Raw genomic sequence first — 26,332 nt, forward strand, 5'->3', positions numbered from 1 at the left:
TGTACCACGAGAAGGCGTCCATGAAGCTCGACAACTCATGTTTTGCGGTAGAGTCCACTGAAGGCGTCAATCCGTGGGAGCGGGTAAGCATGCCTTTAGGGCACGCTTTATTTAGATCCAGTGAAATCAACGCACATTCTCCACTTCCCATTTGACTTTTTGACCATTACCACATTTGCACGTCACGGGTAGTACACCTCTCGTATGAAGTCCGCTTCTCGTAGCTTCGCACTTCCTCCGTGCGGCTCGATCCCGCTCGGGGCAAACACGCGTTTCTTTCTTTGGGCTGGGGAAGGAAGGTGATACATTCAATTTATGGACTACGACCGCTTCTTTGGATCTATTCCGGCATGTCGTCATGGCTCCATGCAAACACGTCTTGGTTTTCTCTGAGGAACAGTAGGAGGGCGTGTCGAACTATTTGGTCGACCGAGGTTCCTATCCTGGTGGTTCGATCGGGCCTTGAATCATCTAGTTGTACTTCTTCCAATGTCTCCACGAGTTCTTTGTTCTCGTTCTTCGATGCTCGTTACGTACATGGTCATCCATCTCCATCATAGCCACGTAACATTCTGTGCGGTCACGATTTCCGCGCGATTCTCCAACTCCATGTTCAGTGGGAAACTTGATCATCAGATGGTAGGTTGATGTGATGGCTTTCCATGCGTTGAGAGTAGGACGTCCGAGTATGGCGTTATATGCCGATGAGCAATCGACCACCAGAAAGGAGACATTTTTAGTTATCTGTTGTGGGTAGTCTCCTACCATCACCGCCAATGTGACGGATCCTAAAGGATGGACCCGGGTTCCCCTGGCCGACGAGGGGCGCGCATGCGGGGATCGGGCGCTCCTTTGCAATCCCCATCGCCGGAACGCGGGATAGTAAAGCGGATGTCCGCCGGAGCTCCCGTTGTCTACTAGAACTCGGTGGACGTTGAAGTCTCCTACTCGTATGCTAACCCCCGAGCGCGTCTTCACGGGGGGTGGTGAAGGCGCCGGGCCTCGTCTTCAAAAACTCGATGCGGAGTCGCTCCGCCGTATTCTTTCCGGTGAAGGTCCGTCGGCGGACACTTTGTACCGTCCGTAAATAGGTCTTTACGGCCTTTTGGACGATACTACCGAAGCGTTGCCCCCATTATCATCCGTATGTCCAAGCTACGGGTGAGTCCGGGACGCTCGTTTTCCCGTCTAGGATTCGCTCACAGGGGCGATCGGTTCTTTCCTTCCTTATGAACCTCTGCAACCTTCCACTGCCTTATAAGGGCTTCAATCTTGTTTCAAGTCATAACGGATCCGTCGTATCATGGCCGTGGTCACGGTGAAAACGGCAATATCTATCTCTTGGCCTCTTGTTCGGATCTCCCTTTAACTTGCCGGGAATGTCAAGCTTCCTTCATCTTTGATTTGCATAAGCACTTGGTCAATTGGGGCCGTGAGGGGTGAAACTTGTAAACCTCCCTGAAGGTGGTTTGGGTCTCTGGTCTTCTCGTCGATCTCTGGTTCTAGCCACTTTTCGTCCGTTATCTGGTTTCATATCTTCCTGTCTTTCCCTTTTTTTTGGTTTATAGTCGTCTCTGGCCAGCAAGGCATCCTCCGCGTTCATATATTTCGTCGCCCTGTAATAGACATCGGACATAGTCTTTGGGTCATTCTTACATAGGGAAAATAAGAACTTACCCTCTTGCAACCCGTTTGTGAATGCTGCCACAAGTGTCTTGTCGTCTGCCTCGTCTATCGAGAGGGACTCCTTGTTAAAGCGGGCTATATAAGACCTTAATGTCTCACCTTCTCGTTGTTTAATTCCCAGTATACATGCAATAGACCTCTTGTGTCGATGACTTCCAATGAAGTGTGATACGAATTGTGCACCTAGTTCCTTAAAAGTGCCGATGGAATTAGGCGTCAACCTGCTGTACCACTCCCTCGCGAGGCCCCTTCAAGGTGGTGAGAAAAGCCACGCACATAATTTCATACGGTACACACGAAGATGCATTAAGGTTACGAAAGACTCCAAGTGATCCAATGGGTCCTTGGATCCGTCATAGTTTTCCACATGGGGCATGCGAAACTTCGCTGGAACGGGGCATGAATTCACCAATGCTGTGAATGGTGAATCCGTTCTATGGACTAGGTCGTCCAAATTGCTGGATACCCGTCCTTTAAGGGCGTTCATCATTGCATCCATACGTTCCCTCATCTCCTGCATTTCGGTGGCTATGTGAGTCGGCACAGCGTCTAAAGCAAGTGGTTGATTGGTTTCTTGTCGCTCGGGTCTAGTCGGAGCGTTCTTTGCCCTCGAGGTCTTTCCACGTTCCTTCCTTCGGGACTAGCGCCCTCCCGATCTTCTACGGGTGCACTCGATGTGCGGTTATTTGCCGCAATTGTTCTTCCAAATCATGATTCGCGTTTAGTGAGGCGCTCAACCGCCGCCGCAAGCGTTTGGACCTGCCTCTCCAAAACGGTGGCGCGTGGTTCATCGCCTTGATTGTTGTTCGTTGCCATCGATCGGGTGAGTGCCATGCAACTCTTTGTCTCAGGGATAGAGCGAGGCTAAAATAATCAGAAGATTTTCTTCCTCCTATTCCCCGCGAGACGGCGCCAGGCGCGTGATGCGAAAATATCACCAGTGAGTTGCAAGCTCCTCGAACAAAAGCAACACCTGCAAAAAGGAAATAAAGGACCTAGAAGAGAGCACCGGTGTGGTGTCGGCCGAATACCCTCCGAAGGTCAAGTTAGAATCTTGTTTCTTTAACCCTAGAGTGCCAGAGTTAAGAATATTATGCATACCTTGTATCTAGGGTTTCTGGGGTATTTATATTGAGTGGAATCACCTTTCTTTTAGGATACAACTTCCTTCCCAAGTTCCTTTCCATATAGGAGTCTTCCTAAACGTGTGTCGCAAGAAGTCCAAGTATGCACGTTTGCGTGTGGATAAAGCAAAAGCTCATCTGAAATATATCGAACGACATGCCACGTGGAATCCACAATTAATTTATACAAGACGGATATTCAGCAATACTCAACCGTCATAGCCGAGTCACTTACGGTGTCGATCCGTCCTCATTATCTCCGTCCGTTTACTATTTTTATCCCCTTCAACTTAGGTGTTGTTTCTTAGGTTCCCTTCTTAAGATTCTGCTATATAGATTTTTTCTCATGAGATGAAATTTTATTTTTTAGTTAATTATTCATATGGCAGAATTTTAAGAAGAAAACTTAAGGAACTGCACCTAAGATATTATACCTAAGTTTTCTCATTCATTAATTAAATTAATGGTAGACTTCAATAAGTTGGGATTATATATTTATAAATTGACGTGGTAATAAATGCTATAAGTCATGATTATATGATATTATATGAATTCATCGCTACATCTCTTACAGGGCCAGCCCTAGGCTTAGGCCAATTAGGCCATTGCCTAGGGCCCCCTTCTAGAGAAGGCCCCAAATTTGGGAGTAAATTTTTTTAATTTTTTATATATAAATATTTTTGGGAGATATTAAAACATTTTAGTTTACATTTTTTTCACTATTAAGAAGGTTCAAAGAATTAAGTAATGCTAGAGATAGAGATAAGACAAATTTAAATAAAAAGGTCTTACAAATAGATGTGTTACTAACCACAAGTAGCTTTTATTTATTTAATTATTTTTATACAAGATAAAAATTATGCTCTAATCTAATCTAAGTATATATGTGTGCGAAACTCTCCTAGAGACTTAAATCTCAGCCATTGCCCCCCACACCCACAAAAACTTATACTTGTGGAGTAATTACTGCACCAAGGGTGCATGATGGTCTCCATAACTTTTATAATTTAATGTGACAATGAATATGATAGGTGAATTTCAACAAACTATTGAATGCATTTTTGAATGAATACTTGTGATTGGTGATATATCTTTGTAATTCTCATGTCGTAAATTTTATAATATTTATAGTATTTTTGTAAGTCTCATGTCATTGATCACATTTATTACAACACTAGTTTGTAGTAAAATTGTTATAACTTTAGCATTTTCTCAACAAAAAAATCATATTAAAAAGTAAAAGGAATGGATTTTAAAAATATTATTGTATAAAATGCTAGTTAAATATTATTTAAGTGATAACAAAAACGCCCTATTTGAAGATTTCGCCTTAAGCTTCCAAAACGCTTGGGCCGGGCCTAATCTCTTAAATATTTTTTTTACTTTTCTAAATAAGATATTCATTAAACTAATGGAGAAGTAGATTCCAGTTAATTCATTCCTTGCCATTTACCCAGATATTGAGCAACCAATGGAAAAATAATCAATACAAGGCAGAGGAAAAAAAACCATCTCTAAACTAATCAAAACAGACCAAGTTTGAAAAAAGAATTGAGAGATAAATTAATAACGAGAGGTTTCAGATGATAAATTAACAAAGTTTATTAGTTAATGTTGAGTTTCTTATTGCAATCGATTATTTTGTGCGAGTCGTATGATATTTAATTAAAATAGTATTTATTTATTGACTTTTGCTCCTTATATCAATGCAAGGAAACCCTGTTATATTCTTTCTTAACGAATGCATGGAGAACCATTGATGTTATACAATAATGCAAAGATGACTATTCACCAAAAAAGAAAAAAAGAAAAAGAAGAAGAAGAAGAAGAAGAAGAAAAAATATGACTCCGCAGTGTATGCGATCATGTGTTGGGTGGGTTTACGTTTAACTTTAATCACTGCCCCAACTGTGCAGTCATGAAAGATTCTCTTGCTTTTATGTAAAAGGACAGCTAGCAAAATCAATTACCAAAAACTTTGAAAAAAAAAAAATACAGTCAGCAAGAAAAAAAAAAGTTAGAAAATATCCAATGGCGGCACCGAACAAATTATAAGAAGAGAAAGTCAGGAAAAGAAAAGATAAACACTAAACAAAAGTACAAAAACCGTGTCTCAGACGTGGCAGTTGCGATATTATGTCAAACCAAAAGTCCCATATTGTAAATTGCAACGTATATATATAGTTACAATTCCACTAGTAATTGTGCTTTATATTACATTAACAGACCGATTCCAACCGCGTTGTTTGTCATCTCTCTGTGCTGTGCGTTTCATACAATTCCTCCTCTGCTAGCCACACAAAAGGCCAAAAAAAAAAAAAAAAACCTCTTTCTTCTTCTTTGATTGTCTAAATTCATACATATCAATCTCATGGAGGATCGTAAGGAGGTGGGTTTTCTTTTTTCTTCTTTATCTGTGTTTTGTGTTTGTATTTATTTATTTATTTTTTGTTGCTCAGTTGTGTACTTGTTTGTTTGCTTAGAAAGATGATGGAGAACACTAAGAAAGTTATGGATTCAAGGAGTATATGCTTCATGCTCTTTTGGGTTTGGAAAGATACTAATAAGAGTTTAAGGAAAGCTTTTTTTTTTTTTGTTTTGTTTTGTGTTTATGTTCTTGTTGGACTCAGATAAGTGGACATTAATGATTAATGTTTACTGATCAGTTCACATGCACTAGAAACCAAAGTTTAAAGTACTCAAGTATAAAATTGTTCTTCTTTTTATTTTCCTGCGTTTTCTTGGCCACCAAACGGAGCAAGAAGTTCTTTTTCAGTCTGATATATATACTGAAATGTATACGCTTACAGGAACTTTATACTTATTGTTATGGTGTAACTCAGTTGAGCTTTATGATTTTTAACTCCGTTTTAATCTATTTTATTATTTTAGAGGAATATTGCTGAAATTAGAAACAAATTAGATCTATAAATTCTCATTCTGATGGCCATTTTTCTTCTGGAAAGTCAATTCTTTGTTTTTTTTTTTTTTGGTTGATTTTTTCAACCTCATGAGACATTCAGACAAGTAATCATATCAATTTACCTATTTTCCCTTTTTTTTTTTTTCTCATTCAAACATGAGAAATAGTCAAAGCTGCCACCTTTATAAATTTTATTTTTTTCAGTCTTTGGCTTTTAAATATCAACTCCTGTCGTCATCAATTACATCTATGTATTTGGGAGACCATATCCAAGGCGTGATTTTTATTTTAGATATTCCAAACTGACAATTTTGGAGAAGAAATTAAGAACTAGGAGTCATAATGAAGGCGAATGTAATTTACTTCTTTATTTTGTCTAATTTGGAACATCATGCAAATGGGTTTTCTAAGTATTTGTCATGAACATGAAGTAGGATCATTGTTGTAATATATCGATTATGTGGATTGGATTGGCTGAGTTTAATGCTGTCCTTGATATGCAGAAGTACGCAGAGTCCCACATTAGGTGTTTACTATATGTCAATATTGGCCTTATAATTGATTATAAGACATCACTTGATTAGCTTTTTTTTTATGGCTTTTTATCAAGAACTTGATTATGTGATTGTGAAGTTTCCATTAGTACATTTTAGTATTTTACACGCCCTTTTTGGCTCTTGGAATGTGAATTGGTAGCAATTCAGGAGTTCTTTTGAATTTTTTGAAATGTGTGATTAATTAAAGGTTGTAGTCCACGGAAAAGCAGCATTGATGCTTATAGTTAATGTAGCAATGAATTTTTTTTTGATGCATGTATGAAAAACTTTAATGTTTTTATGCAGAAGAATGCTCCTTGGCTATCAGTGCCACAATTTGGGGACTGGGACCAGAAAGGGCAGGTGCCAGATTACTCTCTCGATTTCTCAAAAATAAGGGAAAATAGGAAGCAAAACAAGCGGGATGTATCTAGAGCGAGTCTTGGAAATGAAGAAGAGCTCATTGCTTCTACCACCACCACCACCAACACCGATGCAAGCACCACAAATAGTGATGACCACCACCACCACTACCATCAGGGCCAGCACTCTCCAACTGTAAGATTCTTGTCTAGCTTTCTGCTTTGGTACATAATGCACTATTTTTTTCTGACATTGTTTAATAATGTCTAGACATGTAGTAGTTGGTGGTTATAAAGGTGAGGAACATAATACTACTATTCAATAACTATGATGGTGGCGTACATGTGGTAGGATGTTGGAAAAAATTTCTAAGTTGGTATTAAATACAGTGGGCCAAAGCTGCTAGTGTGTAGGGTTGAACTTTCTTTTAGCTTATTTTATGAGCTTTGATACGGTTAATTTGCTGTAGAGAATTAGATATTTCAAAGCACAGACATGAATGCAGATAAATTTATTAGCTGAATGCCCTATGAATTAGGTTGTGATTGCTTCAATTAATACGTCTAGGGACTTTTTTTTTTTTTTTTTCTTCACAATTGTTGACATGACCCATTGTTATTAATGATAAATAATGAAAGTGATATTGGTTCAATTATAATAGAGTATGTCTGTAGTGAAAAATGTTTTGTATCTAGCATTACACTTCTTTCAATTGAAGAAAAGGTAGAGCAAATATACCTTACATGAGTCGGGACAGTTTGTCACAAAAAGAAGGGTTAATCCACTTTATCTTGATTTGTTTCTGATTTTTTAATATTGTATAATAATATAGAATTTGGTTCTTCTCCTACTTTATTAAAGCCAAATCTTCTTCACGGAAAATCTGCTTTGTTTAGACCCAAAAAAATCGTACGGTTTTTATGAAACCATCGTAGCATGTGCTATGCTCGGATCCATAGTCAGTCCTCGGATCCATAGTTTAGTCCAATTTCCAAAAGGATTGGTTGCCCATTGAATATGATTTTTTTACATTATTTTTGTACAGATAATAGTGCAAAAGGGAGGTATATTTGGCAGTTGAATACAATTTTTACCATAATTTTCTTGAGGGAATCAGTGCCTAAAGGAGGCTTGACTCTAGACTAGAATGTAATCATCCCCATGTTAACTCCTTTTTATTGTTTGACATATGTAGGCTTTAATCCAATACACCAAAAAAATTAAGACATGACTTCGCTGCTAAGATATTTGCATTTTTTTTTTTAACACTTTCTAAAGACAATACTCGAGCTTCATTTCTTAGTTTAATTTTAAATGTGAAATATAATTGATATCAAGAATTACTATTCAATTTTTTTAGTGCATTCCTCTTCTTTCTTTAATGGGCTTTATAAATGGAACAAAGAAACTAGAATGAATGTATATTATAGAATTTTTGTGATTTTGGATGCACTATACCCATGTCTATTGAAAATGTACCACAGCATATGATTTTGTTTTGTTGACATCCATTAAAACAATTTAATGGACCCATCAAAGGTTGGCATGATATTGATGCGTGCACAAAGTGGAAGCATAATGCAAATACTATAAGTGGAAGCATAATGCAAATACTATTAAAAAACGGAGAATGATCTAACACTTACCTAGGCTACACGCAAGTCAGTCAAGTGGTGCACATGCAACTGATGCTCTCAGCCATAAAATATTGGTTAATCATTGTATTTCTATTGGCTCCATTTTCTCCTAATAATGCAGAAAAGATGTTTCTTCTGCGTGTGTGAAACAAACACAAATAAACAATTTTTGTGGGGCTTTGATAGTTGATACATGCTCGATCATCTCGTAATCAACACGTTTGTTTATGTAATTCAACACCCGGCGGTGATTGAATGCCCTCTCAAAAAAGGAATTGTATCGTAGAATTCTATGAAATACAACCAGAAAATTGGTCATATTCTAGGACATGGAGGATTCCATAATCAGAAAGATGGTAGGAAAAGAATGTAGGTTTTCATTTCTTCAATTTCTATAAATGATTTATAACAGCATGTAATGTATTATAGTTGATGTGAAAACACGAAAAAGCTTGTTAACTGTGCTCAGAATCAAAGTCCAAATATTTTTTAGTATAAGAATATTCTCTCTTGTTAGGGTTTTTTTTTTTGGTAATGCCACCTTTTCATTTTCATTTTGTTTTTTTAAAGTTCTTTTATAACTGCTGAATGATTGCAAAATTATTTTGTTTGATTTTTTTTCTTGCAGACAAGGAGGAGCTTTCTCAGCTACTTCAACTGTTGCGTTAAAGCTTAAGACTTGAGGACACGTGTTATATGTTTTCGAACCTAAGTGTAACGATATTGTTTTTGGTTTTCTAAAAATTTCAATTTCTTTTGCTTGTTTGTTATGGTTTCTCTGTTCTCTTCCACACCCTTTTTTTTATTCAGATGGGAACGGTTCTATTTCCTACTAATGACGAAATAGAAAATACATTCGCTCCTTTGCATTTTTATTATAGAATTCATACGTATATACCACTACCAACTCCATTTGATTTTTACCAATTTAATACATATAAAACTTACATATTTGGTGAGGTCAGTTTTTTGGTCGCATTAACATTTTGGCAAGGTGGCTAACTCTGGCAAAATTGAATACCATCTCGAGCAGAAATATATCAGGAGTTAGTTTTGGGTGGAAATAAAGACCCAAGAACTCCGAAAGCCCAGTTTGGATAATGCGGCAGGATCAAGGTTGTCAAAATCGAGATCTTATGTAGGAAGGTAGGTGGGACCGTAGATTGTAGGATCAGATTGTGAATTGTAAGATCTTACATATTTTTAGATTTAAAGCAAAAAACACATTGATAATAACTTTGTGTGTTGAATAATTATGTTGATTATAAATTTATCAAAAAAAAAAAAAACTAAAATTTTCATCATATGATGAAATTTGTATGTCATATATCACTAAGTCTATACTAACAAAACAAATATATTTAAGTTTTGATCTAATGTATCTAAAAAGTTCAATAAATGTTTAATTAGCAATCAAATACCAAAATATTTATCAAAACATATGGAAAATAAGTTAGCAAATGGAAACTAGCTAACTACCATATGATATCCAAAAGCAAAATGAATATTAAGATGAAATGAACATTTAATTATTCTCATTTTAAGGTTATTATAACTACCGTCCTAAATTCCTAATAATCATTATTTATTTCATCATCTATGTAGACATTATATATTTGTATACTAGAGGTGCAAAAGACATCAAGATACAATTTCGCACTTAATTATTCAAGTTATACCACTTAGCAACAATTAAAGAGCATGGTTGCAAAAATCAATCAATTAATATACAAATACAAGCATAATTGATAAAATTATATATAAAAAATTATTTTTGTAATATTAGAACACAAATTAGTATATTGATCAAACAAATTTAACAACATTATAGCTTAAAAGACAGTAAAGTCAACATCAGATTCTTCATTTAGAAGTGATGAAGCATTCATTTTGATTACAAGTGAACTAGAAACTAGAAAACATTTGCTTAGGTTAATATAATTTCATAAAAATAAAATAAAAAGTCATACCATCATAACATGAAAATATAAAAACCCTTAAAGTTTCATCAAAACAAAAAATTTATCCAATAAAATAAAAAAACCAATTTTTTGTTTTGTTTTTGGTAGTATCGATAGGATCTAGTGTAGTTGATATTGTACCGATACTGACCAGTATGTACCGTACCAGTTTAAATACCGATCATACCGGCCATGTATCGGTCATACCAGCCGATTTCAGGCAATACTTGCTGGTAAAAAAAAAAAAAAAAAACTTTATTTTTTTTAGTTTTGTAATTTTTAAATTTTTGTAAAGGCAAAATAATAACTTATTTGAATTAACTTATTAGTATTATTTATCTTCTTAGTTTGCAATGAACAATTAAGCTTTCTATTTTTTATAGTTTTGTTTTGTTGTTGTTGTTGTTTTTTTTTTTTTTAGTTGATGTTAAAGTCTAAAACCATAAATAATTTGTTCTGAATTGAGGTAATATTTTATGATAAACTTTTATATTTATTATAATATATATACACACACACAAATATACATATATATATATATATATTTATTTATAAATATAAAAAATAACAGTACACTGATATTGACACGTACTGAAATATATCGTTCTACTGGTCAAACCGATACAACCTCTGGTATGAGATTAACTCCCTTTGTAGGATCTCATATGATCTTATGATCCTACGTACGATTCTACCATTTTTACGATTCTAGTGTGATTCTAAACATTTTGGTGAAGTGAGATCGTAAAATCGTGCGATCCTATGACCTAGATCGCAATTTTGACAACCATGGGTGGGATCATGTAGCACATGCTTGAGATCTTCCTGATTCTAGTCCAGCGATAAACCAATGAAAATAATCTATAGTCACACACTTAAAATCAACCTGCAATACTACATAGCAGATTCATGTGAACCAGATTTAATTTGCATACAGTTCAACCCTTGCTCTCAAAGGACACTTTGTGTTGAAGATCAAGATATGGAATCCTTGGACATGAGTTAATAGTGAATTTAAAACCTCCAAATAATCTAAAAATTAAAAGCACATGTTTAAAGTCTCAAATACGCCAAGATTTAGTGAAGTTATTTTAAGTTGTAACTTCCATCTGTTCTATGTAGTCCCTTTCTTAACAGATTCCATGTTCAGTCCCATACAACCAAGCAGTAGGCAAAACCACAACAAACAAAGCTTGACCACCAAAAAACAGCTTAATTACAAATCAAGCTCCCCCTTGTTCTACCTAATTTGAATGAAAAAGCGGAAGACAGAATCCTTAGGTCTAGCAAACTAGACAGAATCTCATAACAAGAGCCTTACTGCCGAAAATTTCTTTCAAAGGAGGCTTTCTAACAGATATTGAGAAGCTGTTCCAGGACTATAGTGTCTCTACAGTTACACCTTCTTGATTATCTGAACAACATCCTCATCCTCAAGCTCATGCTCCTAGCATGGAAGTACGATACATGTATTCAGTCAGAGCATGAAAATTAAATGGATCAAGGGGAAAAAGATTTCACAATTAAAGAAAAATGTAACATGTGAAACTGAGCACAAAGAAGGTTATTGAATAAACCTTGCCAACCCTTTGGGGCTTGTGTTTTGCGCTTGAACCCCATACCAAAGCACTGTACACAAAGACAGAGTGAGCTATCATTGCACAGTCAAGATGATGAAGAAAAAAACATTAAACAAAAAGAGGATACTCAAGCAAAATGAAAGAATATTAAAAAACAGAATGAAGAATGTTTCAGGTAGATGATTACAATGAAGAACCGATTTTTTTTTTTTTTTTATTGGGTCATGCTAACGAATGCCCTTAGGACATTGGTTAACAATCCATTTTAAGAAAGTTTTGACATCACTTTTATGAGAGATGAAAAAAACTGTTAAAAAATTAATTGTTTTTTTTTTCCCATAAAAACTTTTCTTAAATGGATTATTAAATAATGTCCCAAGGGCATTCGTTAGCATTTCCCTTTTTTATTTTATAAAATGACTGATGAAAAATTAAAGAAATTATAATTAGGTTTATGCAGCAACTTGAGAGTGACTGCAGAAAATAAGCTGGCCAGCCATCCCACCCCTATCACTTGTTTCAATGGCAATAGTAATACTAAAATACAAGCAGTGGGATATTGTCTGATTCAATCTAAAGCTATATCCATTTTTTTGAAAAGGAAGCATTCAAAGCACCTAATTATGAAGGATGCAGAGAAGTTCCTAAATCGGCTTTCTTATGCTCTTACATTTTACATTTCATAAGAAGTTAAGACCATTTTTTAGGATAAGAGAAGTTAAAACCAGTGAAAGCATGAAAATCTGTAGGGGTACTTACTACTTAAATTGTTTAACCATATCCTTGTGGATTCGTTCACAGAAGTCCTCAACTGTTGTATGTTTAGATGACAGGATTACAGGATCTTCATAGTCAGGATTCATCCCTTTAGGTTTTGTGTATATGCGAGTCAAATTAAGATATTCCCATATCTTCTCCAGCAGGCCATCAAGATTCCATTCCAGGTGCGCACTGCAGATAGTGATGGCAAAAACCCAAATAATGATGATAATAATAACAACAACAACAAAGCTTTGGAATCAACTGTAATAATAAAAACTGACCACTAAATAAATGAGTTCATAAATGTAACTTATGAACCAGGATAAACAGGCATTGGCAGCTTTTTTGTGTGTGTGTGTGTGTGGGGGGGGGGGGGGGGGAGAGACTAAGTGGGGTATAAAACAGACTGATGCCACCGATGAAAATCAGAAACAGAGAATGACATCTGGGGACAAGTAAAAAAGGACTCATGACTACATGTTTACTTGAAAACCATAAGGTAGTTCATACAATTTATTGATGTTTTCACACAACATGAGCTGCAAAACATTTTTCTAGTAGGAAAAAGGCAGTAAGTTTGGACACCGCCTATGCTTTATTAAGTACACTGCAAGTCTGCAACCTACTAATTTTTCCCAATATAACTTCTTATATTCTGCTGTTAAATATGGAAATTTTTGGAGAAATCTTGCATGGATACAAACCTAGTAAACAAAATGGGAAATGATATGTGATACATCATGTCTTCACTCTTAGTACATAAGACAGTTCCTCAGCTCATATTTTTTTTAAATGGAATTATGGATGCAGTTTCCGGTTGTTTGGAGAGAGAAAGAGAATTGAATTAGAGATAAGGAAGCCAATTCTCAACAAAACCATGTCCAAGGGATGGAGTCTGAAGTCAACTGGGCTCAATCCCGTTTGGGTGAACGAGTTGTATCTACCTATCAAAAAATACATTTCAGCAGATTCATCTCTATAATCTATATATTAAGAGGATTCAGAAAGTTAGTTGTTGCATTTTCCACTCCCTAAAATACCCCTAATATTTTTTCTCATCACAGAAACAAAACCACAGTACAAAGCAACGAGGGTATAAAAGTAATTTCCTATGAAATGACACGGATAACCCTTCAATATATTTTACTGTATTTCACTTCTAAAATTTGAGACAAGGGTATATAAAATATTTCACACCCAAAAACTGCTCTGAATAACTCCACTCTTCATGTTTTTTACTACTTCAGAAACTACCCACTACCATGTTGTTCGGAAAACTACAAAAATTGCAAATGGTTAGTACCTCACCTATTCAATGCCTTTTATTAACTTTTTCCCCTTTCATGTGTTATAGGTTATGTGCCTCTGTCATGGTTTAAAGTTATAATTTGTTCTTTGGCTTTCTTTTATTTTTCCTATAAAACAATAAATAAAAATTTTTATTATCATTTCTTTTGGGATTTGCAAAGACGCAGAAGTGTACATTATATGTCGTTTACTATGGGTGAAATAAAGGCTCCTCAAACAAACACCACGAGTTGAGGAAGTCCTGTTGGATTTTTTTGATAGAGAGGAAGTCCAGTAGGATTGTGAAGGAACAGATGAATTGTTAGAGAAAGTCAGACGGTGACGTTGAGAGGTTGAGATCCTTCTTTACTGAGACAACGTTTGTTTGGTAAGTACTTCCTTCACTCATGTAGTGGAGGAGATTCTAGAGAATGCATCTAATTTTCTCTCTTGGTCTCTGCACCGGACAAACCAAAAGGTCCAGAACACATTATTTGTATATAAAAAAAACCACTAAAAGGTAGTATTTTTCACTGTTTTTTTTTATAGGAAATATTTTATTTTGTGGTTAGGTTGCTAACTATTTTTGGTTTTTGCTGAAGGTGAGTTACTCAGTAAGTTCATCATATACCTAATAATGATGACCTTTGTCCCCTCACCCCTGCACTGGAGTCTTTGATGGGACTTCAAATCTCTCAGTCTTCAATCAACAGGTTGGACTTCAAAAATTATGGAGGTCTTGCGCCATAAAATCTTTAAAACTTTATGGGCTCGGGAAATAGTTATTTCTTTAGATCATATGGTCTAGCACCATCAATCATCAAATACATTTATCCATAAGCCAAGAGATTCATGGTTGATCTGGAATGGGGAGGCCTTTTTTTGGTGTGTGTATGGATGCTATGTCTTCATTATCTTATTATGAACAGATGAACTTTAATAAAAAATATCAATAGATAGAGTGAAAGACAAACAATAGTAGATTAGTAGTCCTGTATCTATTTTGAATTTATTCTTTTTTTTTCAGAGAGTATTCTTTTTTATTTCTATATATAAACTTTGCACAAAATTATGTTAACATAATTTTAAAAAGCTTTGATTCGCATGTGTCTGCATGGGCTTCCCAAATATTTGAGTTTAATGGAATGCAATTTACTTTCTTAGGTCTGTAAGTAAAAGTACCCACACAATGACTTCAATGCTATCAATTTTTTTTTAGTGCTAGGTTTCATTACACTTTTAACTATTTTGGTGGTTAGCAATTGCATAATTTATGAGGCTCTCTTTTTTTTTTTTTGGGGGGGGGGGGGGGGGGGGGTGTTTAGTGTCATAATTTTTCACTCATTCTAATTTGAGGTTTACGCATTTTTCCACAAAAATTGTGCATTTAAAACTACTAATACAACCAAAAGTATCATAAGGCTAGCTACAAAAAATGAACAAATCTACACATGAACATATGATTTCAATGTTATTTCAATATTCATTTTTTGGAGCTAGCCTTATGGCACTTCTAGCTATATTAGTAGTTTTAAATGTGCAATTTTTGTGAGAAAATGTGTAAATCTCAAATTAGAATGAGTGAAAAATTATGACACTAAACCCACCCAAAAAAAAAGCCTCATTGCACTCGCAAAGTGCGTGTGATGAGGCTAGTGCTAAATTATTGCAATATCTTATGGAACACTCAAAATGAAATCAGGAAAAGGGAAGTAAAAGGCAAGGGAAGGATCTAAATAATGAAAAACTTTCAATATGGAGAAAACCATACCTGATTGGACAGTAGTGAGGAAGTTTATCCAAAATCTCTAGCTCTTCCAGAGTAATCTGATCAATCTTGTTCACAACATAGATGCAAGGCATATATATTCTACTGCCTTCAATGACATCTATAAGGTCATCTGCAGTTGCATCATACCTAAGAGTAATATCAGCATTATGAATTCTGTATTCACTACATATTGCCTTCACAGTTTCAAGGTCCAGATGTGTGTTGGCAACTGTTGAGGTAAAGTTAATTCCACCCTTATCTTTCTTTCTGAAAGTCAGGTTAGGTGGTTCCTTGTTTAACCTGTATTAAGAATATATTAAAAAAAGTATCCAAAGAACTAAAAAATAAAAATGAGGAAGAGAAAACATGTAAGCAATTTCCATGAAGCAAATAAGTAATGGAAATGCAACTTAAAAGCACTGTGCTATACAGAGTGACATGTAGGCAGCAGCAGAGTTCATAAATCAATAAAGAGAACAACATCCATGATAACCACAGATAAAAATTAATACACTGAAGTATATTGCCACTAGACAATTGAATAAATTTCATCAAGTAGTATACCTATACACTCCAAATCATCATAATATCCTTTTTTCAATCAACTAGCACTATCCCTTCCACCTTTACAAAATTACAAACAACAATATGTAGTAATGTCTAGCCCACCATGTATTAGAGTTGAGGGCAGCATTTTTCAGATTGACTCCTCTCTTACACCATACACCCACAGAAAATATAGTTTTCTGGACTGAAAGGCATGTATCAAGTTGTCACTGTCACTTTGTGCCTGAGTAACAACTTTTGAAGGCAGAAGAATACTTTTAAGGCATGATAACACCTCAGTCACAAAAAAAATTATTCTGTGAGTTCATGTTATAGAGTGATAATAATCCATTTGTTAGACCACGTGCAGGTAGCAACTAGACCACACATTTGCTAGAATAACAAATAGAGTAACTGTAAAAAGATAGAAATTATAACCATTCACATATTACCTTATGCCAAATCCCTCAAGCTCTTTCTCTATGAGACGTTTGTGAGTTATTGGCTTTATTGCATCAAGAACAATTAAAATGCAATTGCATGTTCTAGCAGTGCTAATAACCTGCATTTGCAATGACAGTTCAATAGAAGATCTAATTTCATGGGCATATGAAGAATATATATGCATTAGAAGCATTTAACACCATGCCAAATAACTTGTGCACCTAATTAAGCCTTAAATAATATGATTTATCCTTTATGTAATAAAACCACCATTTACAGCATCAAAGCCCCAATAGTAATGCAGAGATAGGGGGCAAAAGACAAAAAAAAAAAAAACTTTGCAGAAACACAAGTATACTAAAGATATACTAGCTATCTCTGAAATATTCATTCAAGTTAAATATAAACAATCAAGACTTAGTATCCTTATTCTTGTTTGATCAGTAATAGAACACAGAGTATCCTTGTGGAAACAATATCTGCAATCTTTTGTACCAGATGTCAAAAATTCAAAGAAAAAGTCGGGCATCAGGTTCATACATGATAAGGGCATTCTTGAACCCATTCCTCTATATGGGTATAAGTATTACCCTATTCCACAGGGCTTTCAACCCACAATCAAAAAGAAAGAAGAAAAACTATGCCATGTTTCTTAATAGCAGTTGCCGTGGATGGAAGGTGCTGGAGGTTGGCGTGTGTCTATCTGTCAGATTTCTGTTACCTGCAAATTTTGGGATGCAATGATGCACTTAAGACATCAAACAGGCCCAACTTCTGTTCTTTCAAGAATTGGTGTTAAATGCACTAATAACTTGATTTTTTATTTTTTATTTTATGATGTGGAACCTCACCAAGTGTCTCCCAAACCTCTCTGATCAAGGTTATAAAACAAAGGCACGGCCCTTTAGACCCACTCCTAGGAAGTAAACTACAAATACACAATCCCACCTGCCAAAACCATGTTTAGGTAATCTAAGGAAACTCCTGGTGGGGATCGAACCCGGGATGTCTAGGTCTACAGCTCATCCAAGCCTTCAACCACAAGGCTGCACCCTGATGGGTATACTACTAACTTAAATTAAAGACCAAACTTTAAGTATCATCATGACATATAACTGTCAATATTGGTTTCCAGACTAACCCTGGTATCGGCAACATGCAAATATATGACAACAGATAGGAAAAATATCCTGACAGACTTTTCATGCAGTGCAAGTTCATTCCTTATTTGCATTGTAGGACACATTGGTCAAGTTCACGTCAAGGACCAATAGCAAGCATGTCCAACACATATCCTATAGCCATACCCAAGTTTCCTGCTGTCCAGGACAAGTATAATACTTTTCATTTATCAAATTACAACACGCATAGGTCTTCTAGCCTCAAAAACTGAAATAGAAACTTCCAATTAAAAAGGCATTTAATTTCCCATTTCTTCCCTTTGAGGAAACACATGCTAACTACATCTTTCATAGATCAATAAGCCCCAAAACAGACAACCAAGTTAGGAGAAGATGTCTTACCTGCCTTCCTCTACCCTTTCCATCCTTAGCACCCTCAATAATTCCAGGGAGATCCAACAACTGCCAATCAATATCAAAATAAAAAAATAATTAATATGAGAGAGACTGTCTTACAAATAAACATTGGAAGTGCAAGTGTGTGAAGAAAAAAAAAATCCAAGAAGACTTTCACTCATCAAAGAAATATTGCAGTATCTAGTAAAAATTAAATTTCTGTAAACCTTCTGAATGATCTCACGATAAACGGGGAAGGGCAAATTGGAATCACAATTTGAGAGAAATCTAATCTATCATGACTTTAAGAATTAAATTTGTTACAACTATTTAAGAGAAAAACAAAAGGAGCTTTAAGGATGGGGGAAGAAAGAAGCCCAATCTCCCCTCAATAATGTGCAACACTACACACACAGAGGTGGCTGCTTTTTAAAAGAGATAAAACCATTCAGAGAATAGGGCAATAATTAAACAAAGCCAACAGATAAGATTGCACTGAAAAAACAGAAACATCCATGCTTACCTGAATTTTAGCTCCTCGATACACAATCACACCTGGGATGCAAGTTAAGGTAGTAAATTCATAGGAAGCAACCTGTAAACCATAAAAGACACATGACCTTCAGAAGAACTATGGAAATAACCGACAAGAAGCTTTCATAATATACAGTTTTCATCATTACCCCTCTTCCCCCTTTGTGAACAGAAGCAGAACGAAACAAAAAATAACAATAAACATATTCCACAGTGAAAAGAATGTACACATAATTAACATTCTAGGACATCCACCAAGACAGATGTTTAGAGTCAACAAGCTGCTTGCTTGCAGAAGATTTACTTCATACACAATGATATTCATATTTATACAATTCCAAACAGCCATATTTTGCTTGCTGCATTTCAAAACAGAAGCCAAAGGTACTGATAACAACAATAACAGATTCCACAGTGAAAGGAAAACATAATAAATGTGCTAAGACATCCACCTTGACAGATTGTTAGAGCCTATAAGTTGCTTGCTTGCAAAGTAAATACTTCATACACAATGATATTTGTAGTTATACATTTCCAAACAGCCACATTTTCCTTGTTACATGACGTGATTGTGCATCCATTCTATTGTCCATTCTCTAAAAACTTCAACCTCATTCTAAGCTCACCTACATTTTTCTGGAATATTTTTTTATCTTTATTTTTTTTAAGTCATAACTGGAATATAATTCATTAAGTCGTAGCATAAAGTTCATTAGAAAATAAATAAACAAAGATGTCCAAGGAGATGGAGGTGACAGAATGGACAAGTTTTGCTGGAGACTTCCTTCCTGAGAGATGTTTGACGTTCCCTCCTATTACAAGGCTTTACATTCAAGCTCACATATTTCCTTTCCATGGAAAACCATGTGGAAACCAAATGTGCAACAAAAGTTAGTTTCTTTCTGTGGACAGTGGCATGGGGAAAAATTATAACTATTGAAAATCTATGAAGGCGAAAAATTGAAGTCCTAGATTGGTGATGCATGTGCAAAAGGGCTGGGGAGTCTAATAATCATTTACTCTTACATTTCTCGGTTGCTACAGCGCTGTGGAATATGTTGTTTTCACTTTTTGGGGTTTATTGGGTTATGCCAATAGGTGTTGTGGAGCTGCTAGCCTGCTAGATGGTCGGCCGGGCAAGTTTAGCAGGCAGAGAAATTTAGTGATTTGGAACATGATCCCCCCCTGCCTTATGTGGGGTATTTGGTGAGAGAGAAAAGCTCGGACCTTTGAAGGGAATGAAGGATCGATCCAGGACCTCGAGCTCTACTTTTTCCAGACCTTATTTGAATGGACCAATGCAATGGGTGTTTTCACTTATAATTATTTGTTGGGATTTAATTGATAGATGTTCTTTTCTTGAGTCCTAGTTTTTTTTTTTAATGTTTTTTCTTGTTTCTTTTGCACGCTGCCTGTGTGCTTGGATTTGTATTCTTTTTTCTTTTCATTTTTTCCAATGAAGTTAATTATTTATCAAGAAAAAAGTATACAACAATTACCAAAAGCAGCTTTTTCTTATTTTTTCATTTGAAACATAATTCAAAGAGCAACAGCAGGGTTGCTTGCACTCAAAATACCTATGTAATCAACAGTCAAGTAAAATATTCAATCTACGGTTAAAATCCTTGTATCAGGGGTACTATGGTTGTCAACTTCCAAATTAGTGAGATTTCTGGCTTTTAAACCAAGTACCCATCATATGAACCCTCACGCGAATTTAACTAGAGAATTCTTCTTTTCTTTTTTTGGATAAGGTTAGCCAAAGATTTTGCGATCAGCCGAAATTCACATCCCATTGCTTAAGTATGAACATAATTGTTTAGAAGCCATTATAATGTACAACTGAAAAAATTATAACACTAAGCTATCTGTTCCATACTGCAGAACTACCAAAAGGATGAAATGTTATGAGTTGGGGAAAAAACCACTTACCTCTGAAAAGGTCCCTGTCAATTTATTTAACAGTGTAGATTTCCCTACTGAAGGGAAACCCACTAGACCAACTCTTGCATCTCCACTTTTAGTAACATCAAATCCTTCACCAGCACCACCACCACCTCCCTTTGAGGGAGGCGCAAGGAGTTCCCTCCGTAGTTTTGCAAGCTTAGCCTAGTAATGCATAATCACTAACGTATAGATCAGTTCTGTCAAAAAATATAACAATGAAAAAAGAATTCTAGAAACTTAACTATAAAATGTGAAAGAACCAGGGAATCAGCATGCAAATCCGCATACAATAAACATTAACAACAAATGATGACCATAATTTCTGGCTAAACTAATACTGGTGTATCTCAGATGCATGAAAATTAAAATATTGGTAAAAACTGCATGAAATTTAACTCCGATTGATACATGTCACAGATGAATGCTTGAGAGTAATCTAGTCTACTTGCGTAGCAAAGGGCCCATGTATTTATATCCAAAAACGCACATGTAAAGCATTACATGGAAAGTAAGAGGAACAAGGGACATTATTGTATCAGTGCCTTTTACATGATAAAATTATAAAATTAATACATGGTGACTCAACTTCATACACACACAATTGTGCGCATAGAGATTAGTAAGTTACATGTGCATGTTATGGGTTTTAAACCCAATACAATGCCCTCCACCCCATTCGGTAGGGGAAGGACAGCACCATTTGAATTTTATGTGTATGTATGAATGTGATTTACGCACATTCCAAACCCTTTATTTGACACAATGAGATGCCATAATGATAAATCTGCATGGTTACAGAGCTAGTGTAACAAGAAGCAAGACAAAGGAGAAAGTAGATTATGACAAGTGCGCTATGCAGTTGCAACATACTACCTTAAATGAATATATTCAACATAATTGTTTTGTTTTTATTTTTTTTCCTCAAGGTAACAACAACTATGAAGTGCTTTACATTGTAGTAGATAATTCACTTATCCAAGAGTACCCACAAAAACAGAAGTGATACAAACCAAAGTGAATAAAAACTTCAATTGAAGCTTAAAAAGGTGTATAGAAACAAAACGACAATAAAGCATCAAAAGCCCAGAGTCAATCAATTTAAAAGGCAGAAAAAATGCATCTAAGGATCAGTTCATACCTAATAGATTTTAAAAATATTTCAAACATTAATAGCGTAGAAATAATGTTTTCACTATCTGCTTCAACTTTTTTTTTTTAACCAGAACTGTCTACATGAAGTAAACAAAGTAACAAACCTATCCAATCAAACAACCTTCAAGAGAAAGTCTCCAAATATGAGTTTTTACACACATACCAAGGAGATCCATGTTCTAATTATCACAAAATCATTTCACATGATGTATTAAAATATGTCCATTAGCAAATGATTTTAAGTAAAAATAATCACTATAGTTTTGGATTAGAATCTGTTTTCAAATCAAACAAAGCAAACACAATTTCCTTCGGACTACATACATCAGGCACATGATAATATTTAGCCTAGACTTCTAATTTCACATAGCACAATTCCCAAGCTAGTATAGAAAACTTATCCAGTGCTAAACATTTTGAAGTGCTTATAAAATGTCGACCCTGTTCAATTTCAATAAGTCAAGTAATACAAGAATTTTCACAACTGTTGAGGTGGCATGTCATGATTAGTGTATAATAAAAATAGTATCAGTGATGGGACAATGAGGAAAGATGATTACTCATTCCATTTTTCCACGTTTAAGACACCGAAAATTTTAATATAAGAAAGTAGTGATAATGAAAACATTAATCTTCAAAGTCTTCTGATGAAAAATTATTACGGGGTCCAAAAATATCTACCTTGAGCAATCCCAGGTGATGAGCAGTAGCCTTGTTCTTTTGAGTCTTTGCCATCTGCAATAAACACAAAAACCATGTTCATATATTAGTTAATCATAAAAATCTCACATGTATGCCAATGAGCTCCAGCTCAAATGGGACCTTAATTTTTTGTAAAAAGCAAAGGAGAGAGTGAGGTTGTTGGTTCAAGACTCATCAGGTGCATGTTTAATTACCAATAAAAAAAAAAAGTCACGTGTATACCCTAAACAACATAAAGATCAACTCTTGATTCACCCAAAAGTCTAGAATCTTACTAAGAGCTAAATTATTATTACAGACTTGTGTTTAGATGGAGGAATACGAGAACAAGGGAAGATGGCCAAAATATACTCAAATTAGTCCATTCCAGCCACCTTCCCCTCTCCTCTCCCCAAATCTCCGTGTTCCAAATGCACTCAAAAAGAAAACTGAGAAATTATTGTGTTTATTCATCCATTGCAAGGGATTTTACAGTCTCCGTATTTTTCATTGTTTCAAATTCAGCAATGAATTGGTTGTTTAGTCATTAGCTCGAGACATGGAGATTGCGAATGTGGTATAATTTAAAGTCCTTTCGCTTTGCTTATTTTTGGTTTATTTGATGGAACTTAGGAGAGACATTAGCGAAGTTTGAAGGTCGTTGAGTTTCCATAAAATAGCTTAGGGCCACCATTCTTTCATTCACTTATATATTCAATATTGATTCAATACTTATGGAATGAAAATGAAATAACACGACTCTCCAATTGCATTTCTAAGAACATGAAGTACAGGAAAATTATAAACTTGACCCAAGCAACCAAAAACGAAGAAGAAGATTGATTCTTATTATTGCTAATTATTTTGGACATATCAGAAACTAAAATATGGAACTTAATTCTCTTCTAATCCCTTTTCCATTTTTTTTTTTTAATAATATGAAAAACATAAGTTAAAAAAGAGACTCATAATTATGATTTCCTTCATTTTCCTCCGTTTTCTCAGCAACCAAACGGACTCTAACCGCTGACATAACATTTTAACCCAACCGCTTAAATGTAAAGTTGAAATCTAAACTACGAATAGCCATCAAATAAATAAATAAATAAACTCAATTTTTCGTTTTAATTTTTTGCCTATATTTCCTCTGATTTCTCCGTAACCAAACAGAACCAAAACAAGGCGCTGCTAGGGTTTCACTTCCACAAAATGTAAAAACTAGAAAGTGCGTGAGCTATAGGAAATAAATGAATACCTCATCTTCGATGTCTTTGATTTTCTGCATAACCGTCGACATTGTTGAAGCAGAGAAGCGTAGAGAGGGAGAGAGAGACTGGGCAGTGACAGTTATGAACTATGAAGTGGTTCTTCTTCGCACAGAGAGAGAGAGAGAGGCTGAAGAAGAAGAAGAAGGTACTAGAAAAAATGGAGGCAGAGTTTTCTTTTTTTGGTGCGTGATGAAATTGGCGAGGTAATAGAAATTGCATACGTGGCCCTTGAGTATTGACTGGTCTGGCCCAACAAGTCTTGGACCTCGAGGTCTATAGCCCACTAAGGGGAAAGCCGAAAGCCCAATAGGCCCAACTTGCCTTTCAACCTACAAACAAAACAGATCAATGCAATGAAAAGTATTTGATAATTTGATACGATAATGGAATATGAATTTTTTTAATGAGTAAGATTTGTGTTAAATTAACTGTTAACATATATATAAATTTTTTAATATTTTATTTTTAAAATATTTATCTATTAAAATTTGTACTAACCCAACAATCAACGCTCATATAAAAAGAAGTATTAAAGATTTGTGGACCAATTTGGTGTACAAATGAAAATCATATTGATTCTCCTGCCCATTTTTGTGGGTTATTCAAACTATTAAGTGCTGCCACAAAACTTTCTCAAAAAAAAAAAAAAGAAAAAAAAAAGTGTTGCCATAAAAAATGGCGCTCATTAAGACACATCACCTATATAATGTCATGTCACCAAATTATTAATAGAAATTGACAACATTACCAATATGAAAATGAAGATAAAAGAAATATAAAAGGTTAAAATGAATACTTTTTTTTTATTTAGAAGAAGCCCCTAGAAAGTGGGGGTATTATTCATTAATCAAACATAAATCATAGTTGTAAACATCAAAAATATCTAGATGAACAGCTTCCATCTAGTTAAGAAGTGGATTACAAATAGCCCTTCTAGCTAATCTATGAGCTACACAATTTCCTTGTTTTTTTAACATGGTAAAAAGAAACATTTCTGAAAGAAGAGCTAAGAAGTTTATTGTCCTGCAGTAGATGACCATAATCAAACAAGTTCATATTGTCGCCCTTGATAGCATTAATAATGATTTCAGAATCACCTTCCATCATCAAACTCTCAAAACCCAACTCTTGAGCAAAAAGGAGAGCTCGACGTGCCACTAACACTTCCACTATCTCTATCAAAGCAGGGAATGAAATTTGTTGTGATAAAGCAGCCATAACTAATTCTTGATCATTCTGGATTATTATGCCGAGACTAGCAATGTTTTCTCTATAGAAAAAGGCACCATCAAAATTTACCTTGACTAACCCAGGTGGAGGAGGGTCCAACGTACTGACCGAGCTGTTTAAGGAATCCTGTTGTGAGTAGGGCGGAGTTGCTGAAATTCCTGAAGTTAATCATAGGCCATTGAGTTAACTTGAGTCAACAGGTAGGAATCTTCACCAACTCTCATTTTATTCCTTCGCAACCATATCATAGAAACTGTCATAGCAAATAAATCAAAGCATGACAGATCATGTTGGGCATATTGGATAACGTCCAAGAAGGTAGTGTAGCCTGAAGTAGTAGCATGTAAGTCCACAAAATAAGCTTGTCACACAGTTGATAACTCAGAGCAAGACCATAGGGCATGAAGGCCATCTTCATGGCTGAGTTTGCAATGGGGACAGAGAGCATCATCCATGAGTTTCCTCTTCAACAGATTTGCTTTATTTGGTAGAGAATCATTCCCTGCACGCCAGAGGAAATTTCTAACATGGTTTGGCACCTTGAGCTTCCAAATTCTGCTCCAAACACCTTTCATCACTTCTGCAGTAGCCACACTAGCTACGTCTTCGCCTTCCTCCTCCAAAAGAAGTTCGTATCCAGATACAACTGAATAAGTTCCATCAGGTGTCTTTGTCCAATAAATAGAATTTGCACTCATAGAAAAAACTCAACAATATATCTTTGATGATGGCCGCTTCAGATGGCTAAAATTTCTATCAATTTCACTAGCTCTCCAACCACATAGATTGTGGTCAATGAGGGCAGAAACCGTAGCAGGAGGAGGAATATCCCCTTAACAAGGGAGAGTACTCTTCCTGATTGAGATTCTGGTATTGTCTTGAAAAATCCGAACACATTATCCGTCCCTAATCCTCCATCTCAAACCTTTCCTGATGATGTCTCTTCCTTTGAGTATACTCTTCCACGCAAAGGACCCTCTATTCTCTTTAGCATCAAAACTCGTCCCATGAGGGAAAAATTTTGCTTTGAAGAACCTATAAAAAAAGAGTCTTGATTACTCAATAACGCCATATTTTAAACCTTAAGGGTCAAAAGTATACAATAGTCTTATATTTTAAATGCACTCCAAGTTCGTTCATCTTTCATAGTAGCCTTCCAATCACACTCTAATTCCTTATTAAGTGTCTAGGGATGGCAATGGGGCGGGGCAAGGCCGTATGATGGGGTATTCGTTCCCGCCCTACATGGTTTTGTCTTGCCCCATCCCCACCTCGCCCAGTAAGACAAGGCAAACTTTCTCACCCATCCCTGTCTCTTGGGACTCCATGAAGCCCCCATACCACCCTATAAAACTTTTTATTAATTTGTCCTGCAACTAGTAG

The 26,332-nt window shown here is 35.5% G+C and overlaps 2 protein-coding genes across 3 annotated transcripts; one reads left to right on the plus strand and one right to left on the minus strand.

Annotated features, from left to right (window-relative positions):
• The first annotated feature begins 5,013 nt into the window (after positions 1-5,013).
• LOC142624469 (uncharacterized) lies at positions 5,014-9,132 on the plus strand. 2 transcript variants are annotated; one of them, XM_075798038.1, is made up of 3 exons: positions 5,014-5,199; positions 6,576-6,827; positions 8,898-9,132. In XM_075798038.1, the coding sequence occupies exons 1-3, from the start codon at positions 5,182-5,184 to the stop codon at positions 8,943-8,945; spliced, it is 318 nt and encodes a 105-aa protein (XP_075654153.1). In that variant the 5' UTR covers positions 5,014-5,181; the 3' UTR covers positions 8,946-9,132. The 2 variants fall into 2 exon arrangements, with proteins under 2 accessions (XP_075654153.1, XP_075654154.1); XM_075798039.1 differs by having other exon boundaries at positions 5,015-5,199; positions 6,579-6,827.
• A 2,096-nt stretch (positions 9,133-11,228) lies between these two features.
• LOC142625618 (developmentally-regulated G-protein 3) lies at positions 11,229-23,924 on the minus strand. Its single transcript, XM_075799280.1, has 10 exons — positions 23,707-23,924; positions 22,452-22,505; positions 20,604-20,780; positions 18,661-18,732; positions 18,144-18,203; positions 16,629-16,738; positions 15,631-15,930; positions 12,570-12,761; positions 11,808-11,859; positions 11,229-11,677 (listed from the first exon to the last, which is right to left on the minus strand). The coding sequence occupies exons 1-10, from the start codon at positions 23,746-23,748 to the stop codon at positions 11,627-11,629; spliced, it is 1,110 nt and encodes a 369-aa protein (XP_075655395.1). The 5' UTR covers positions 23,749-23,924; the 3' UTR covers positions 11,229-11,626.
• Positions 23,925-26,332: the final 2,408 nt, after the last annotated feature.

This window comes from Castanea sativa, chromosome 2 (genome assembly GCF_040712315.1).
Source record: "Castanea sativa cultivar Marrone di Chiusa Pesio chromosome 2, ASM4071231v1".
Lineage (NCBI taxonomy): Eukaryota > Viridiplantae > Streptophyta > Magnoliopsida > Fagales > Fagaceae > Castanea > Castanea sativa.